At 38.2% G+C, this 4437-nt stretch overlaps 1 protein-coding gene across 1 annotated transcript; it reads right to left on the bottom strand.

Annotated features, from left to right (window-relative positions):
* Positions 1–1215: 1215 nt before the first annotated feature.
* On the bottom strand, positions 1216–3874 carry LOC139284729 (uncharacterized). Its single transcript, XM_070905089.1, has 7 exons — positions 3771–3874; positions 3533–3653; positions 3222–3434; positions 2932–3015; positions 2390–2531; positions 2022–2184; positions 1216–1927 (listed from the first exon to the last, which is right to left on the bottom strand). Exons 1-7 carry the CDS (start codon positions 3872–3874, stop codon positions 1693–1695), a joined length of 1062 nt encoding a protein of 353 aa, XP_070761190.1. The 3' UTR covers positions 1216–1692.
* Between the last annotated feature and the right edge of the window lie 563 nt (positions 3875–4437).

The raw sequence follows: 4437 nt of genomic DNA, 5'->3' as shown, positions 1-4437 counted from the left end.
CTTTCTTCTCCCGGTGAGAAACACTAATGTTAGCGAACTGTGCAGTTACATATTTACAGACCTGCTTTCAACTTCTTCACGCTTCGGTAACGTCAACGGGGAGCAAATCCAACAAATGTTGAGAGGGGGAGTGTGAGAGAGAGAGGCTCTGCAGCAGACCCTGAACTCAACAACTGAGGCACCGATGTAGGTCCTCGATAAACTCCGCCTCGTGTGTGTGTGTGTGTGTGTGTGTGTGTGTTCTCAAAGAAAAAAAACGCGTTAACCTCAGTTTTCAAAATAAAAGCAACAAGAAGAAGGTGAAAAATGCTGCAGGCCAATTCAAACAAACATTTCAAGAGTTCTTCATTAACCTGATTTATGTCTTTTTTTGTATAAAGAAGCATTAAAAAGATGAATCAAAATGAGAGACTGGCTTTATTTTCACTGTTTTGTTTTGTTTGCCAAAGTTTTTCAAACGGGAAAATATTAAGAGAGCAAGGGAGGGTCTCTAGTTTTTATACAGTACAGTGGCACTTACAATAGAGGCAAAGTAATATGCATATAAATGTTATGGTGTAGCCCACTGGAAAAAAAGTGGTAAATTTAGCTCAGTATAATCTGGGCACCACTGACACATTTGTTACGTGAATGTTATGTGAATCAGAGCCAGAATCATCTTATTATTCTAATAAATATCTCATTATTATAATCCCTAAAGGAAAATTATGAATATTGTAATTTCCATTTTTACACCCCGTCCCTGCAGCGGACTGTATAGAAACATCTTTCATTGATGTTGTAAAATGTGTGATAAAATGCTCATATGTTCATACTGCATGCATTTGAGTGTGTCCATTGTTCACATTTTCTCTTACATGATATTGCCCGCTTCAATAGCTTTGTATATGTTGTAACTATGTATATTTATAGCTTTTCTACCACATTATTACAACACTGATGCTTTATTTCTTACTATATGGTAGTTAGGTGTGTATGTGTCTCAACTCATTCAGATACTTACAGTACAAGCATGTGGTAAAAACAAACACTACTTTCGTATATAAAACATAAAATTTACAATATACATTTTGTAGATTGTTTATATTGGTACCTGTTGTCTTTGCTGCTGCTTGGCAACAAATACAGGTGTAATATCCCTGTGTCACAGATCTATAGTCAGTTAATAAAGACAAAAGGCAAAAAACATCTGTCAGCTCCTTCAGGTGGGTTTAATGTGTCCAAGTTCAATAAATTGTTATTAAAGATATGATATTACAATAAGTCAAGAAAACGTTTCATTTGATAAAAACATGAAAGTGAATGAATCAAGATGTTGTGCTGTCAGTAGAACATAGCTGGCTTAGAAACAGAGCTGGCTTAGAAACAGAGCAACAGATTTGCCAACTGGACTCCTGTTTCAATACTACGTATTAGTGTGCTTTACTTGTTTATATTAATACTGTTATTGCTTCACGACTGATTTCACTTCATCATTACTTATTTCTCTTTATTGCAATCTGGAAAACATCTCTACAAGACATCATTGGAATGATGTTATCCAGATTGCAGTCCACCAAGAAATGTTTTGTTTTTTTGGAAAGAAAATCAACCAGATATGATTCATTTTGAGGTATAAGAGCAGAAACTGTAAACAAAGTAAGTGCATGGCACAATCAGTAAGGAATGGATGTTTTCTGATCTGATGGGACGTCAGCAGGTTCCTAAAAGTTTTCTGTACTCCTGTTTGATGCAGCTGTAGATGGGATGGTAGAAGCGCCTGTCTGACACCATGAGGTCGGTGACGATCTCAGTGTGGTCAACTCTGGGCAGCAGGTAGAGCGACACCTTTACGGACAGTGAGGTGAGGAGCTCCGAGAGCTTTGTGGAAGATTCAACGGGAACAATAATGTCACTGGTCCCATGGAGCAAAGCGAACGGAGGCACTCTGGCAGAAATGAAAACAAGAGAAGACAGTGGGTGAAAAATGTTGCATTTAAGATAAATAGCAGATGCATTTTACTTTCGTCTTTTTGTCTCACCTGTTCAGTTTGTCCTGGCTGAGCTCCTTCAGTAGGTGTGTTGGTGAGTAGTACGGGAAGTTCTCCACTCCATTCATGGCTTTGTGCATGGTGGAGACATATTCGACTGCTCGCTTCTGCTCGTGCTCATAATGGTCCATGATGTTGTACACACCACTCAGGCCTGTCCAGGAAATACAACAGATTAATTAACTCACTCACACAAAATCCTGGCAATCAATTCAATGAAAATATGAAGAGGCAGATGTTTAAAGTCCTATTCATTGTGACAAGTTGTATTTGAAGAACTTTGCAGCCCTCAGATCACAGCAAAGACAATAACAACATGATCTTTGGGGCGCACATACATTTATTAAAGTTGTCCTTACCAATAACTCCTCTTATCGCCAGCATAATGTCCCTCTGCTTGCTGGCCTCTATGAACAGCTCCTCCCTTGCATCAATGAGAAACAGTGTGGTCAGTGCACACAAATGTGCACCCGCTGAATGACCGATTAACACTATGTTGTCCTATAAAAGACAGAAAAACAGTGACATATTATCTAGCATGAACACTTGGTGAATGTGGGTGTACAAGTACAGACGTCCTCTCCAACAAATCATCATTTAATTTGTTAATAAATTAGAAACAGATTAGACAGTATCAGTGCTACTAAAACAAAACCTTTTTAGAATTTATTCATGAGATTAAAAGTCCCATGAAATTGCCTTTAGATCCTAATTTTCCTCCACGCTTGGACAATTGGAATGGATTCTGGACATTTTAATATACCTGCAGGGTTTATACGACTGCAGGGACCCTTTAAATGTTTTCCTTCTTCTGGGGGTTTATAATAAATGGTCAAACTTGCCATTATACTCCTGAGATAGTTTCCTCAAGTTCCAAAGAATACTTCAAGATTTTTCTTACTTTGTCAAAGCTGAACTTCTGTCCACTCTCTTGGGCCCAAACCAAGCAGTCAGCAATATCTTGGACCATCCCTAAAACGTTCCCCTGGCAATCAGATGAAAGCAGCAGTCAGTTCAGATACCACAGTAACATTTAGAATTACATTTCTTATCTGCCGTTTGGGCTACTGCAGTATAATACTAACCTATAGTTCACAGAGTTATGAGAAGTTCTGTTCATATTCATTCATGCTCTACAATCTTTATTAGGAATGCCAATAAGACTACTGTGTGTCGGTCTGAAGCTGTTACCTTTGGATAGGTGCAGTAATCAGGACAAATGACAGTTGCACTCAGTTCTTCAGCCATCTGTCTGGCCAGCAAACAGTAGATGGATCTGTCTCCGGAGCCCCATGCTCCTCCATAGATAAAAACCACCAGCGGTGCAGGCACATCTTTAGACCTGCCCACGTTTGGAGGGTGGTACAAGTCCAGCTTGTTGCTTCGGCGGCCAAATGTGATTCCCTTAGAAGTATCCAGACAGACAGAACTGTGAACTTTTTTGGTATTGTACATTTTCCAGGGATCACATTGAGTCAAGTAGTGAAAGATCCTTAACACACCTTTTCATAATGCTTACGGTTTTCGTCATTCTTGTACCATGACTTCCACTGAAAGTAAAGTCTCCCATACTGCAAATATTTGAGAGTTTCCAGCACAGCTCTGGTCAAACAGTATATTCGCCTGATGGAGAGGTCAAACATGAAAAAGGAGATTAATAACTGACTCTTCTTAATGAGTGAAAGATCGGAGCTCAACTACATTTTGTGGGACAAAGCTCTATGGTATTTTACACGTTACCTTGGTTTTAGAGCTTCCATGTACTTCTTATATCCAGGCTTGTTGGGCCAGCCATAAATCCACTGGGCAGCTAGAGAGATGGAGTATGGTAAGCCCACCAACATGACACCCACCGCCACAGGCAGTGACATGTGATGTTTTAACCCTGACCTTCAAAAGCAAATAAATATATACATTAATGACACATTCAAAAACAATGTCACTCAATGTTCTTCAAACTGTTGTATTTGAGAGACTCTTACATGTTCAGTCTGTCTGTTTTACCTGCAAAGATCAGAAGATTAAGGACACAATGTGAGAAACAGGAAAACTTATCATCATACTGTTATCAAACACACAACAGGGAAAGTGTAAAATGATGATGTAGGTGTATACTGAGGTTTCATTTTTCAGTACCACTTTCTAATAAAAATATAAACAATAATTAAATCAATAATAAATATTTTACAGATGAGTTATAAGCTATTAATATATATATTTTGGGTTGACAGTTTGTGTTAATCACACTTTTTAGCTGTTTACTCAGGTAAAAGCTCTAATAGACTGTTAGTAGACTGACCTCTGAACATTTAGAAATGGACCAAAATCAATTCATTAATAACTTATTAACATCTATAATTTTAGATGAATTACTACATTTAGCTGTTGGCTTGTTAGAAAATGGGAA

The sequence above is a fragment of the Enoplosus armatus genome, chromosome 4 (genome assembly GCF_043641665.1).
Source record: "Enoplosus armatus isolate fEnoArm2 chromosome 4, fEnoArm2.hap1, whole genome shotgun sequence".
Taxonomy (NCBI): Eukaryota; Metazoa; Chordata; class Actinopteri; order Centrarchiformes; family Enoplosidae; genus Enoplosus; species Enoplosus armatus.
The sequence above is the reverse complement of the archived record's forward strand: the minus strand, read 5'-3'. Positions and strand labels throughout refer to the sequence as shown.

Coding starts and splice junctions, on each gene's coding strand:
- LOC139284729 (XM_070905089.1), bottom strand. CDS start 3,874: ATGTTGGTGGGCTTACCATACTCCATCTCTCTAGCTGCCCAGTGGATT. Junction 2,532..2,931: donor AGAAGTTCAGCTTTGACAAA/GTAAGAAAAATC, acceptor TGTCTTTTATAG/GACAACATAGTGTTAATCGG. Junction 1,928..2,021: donor AGCCAGGACAAACTGAACAG/GTGAGACAAAAA, acceptor CATTTCTGCCAG/AGTGCCTCCGTTCGCTTTGC.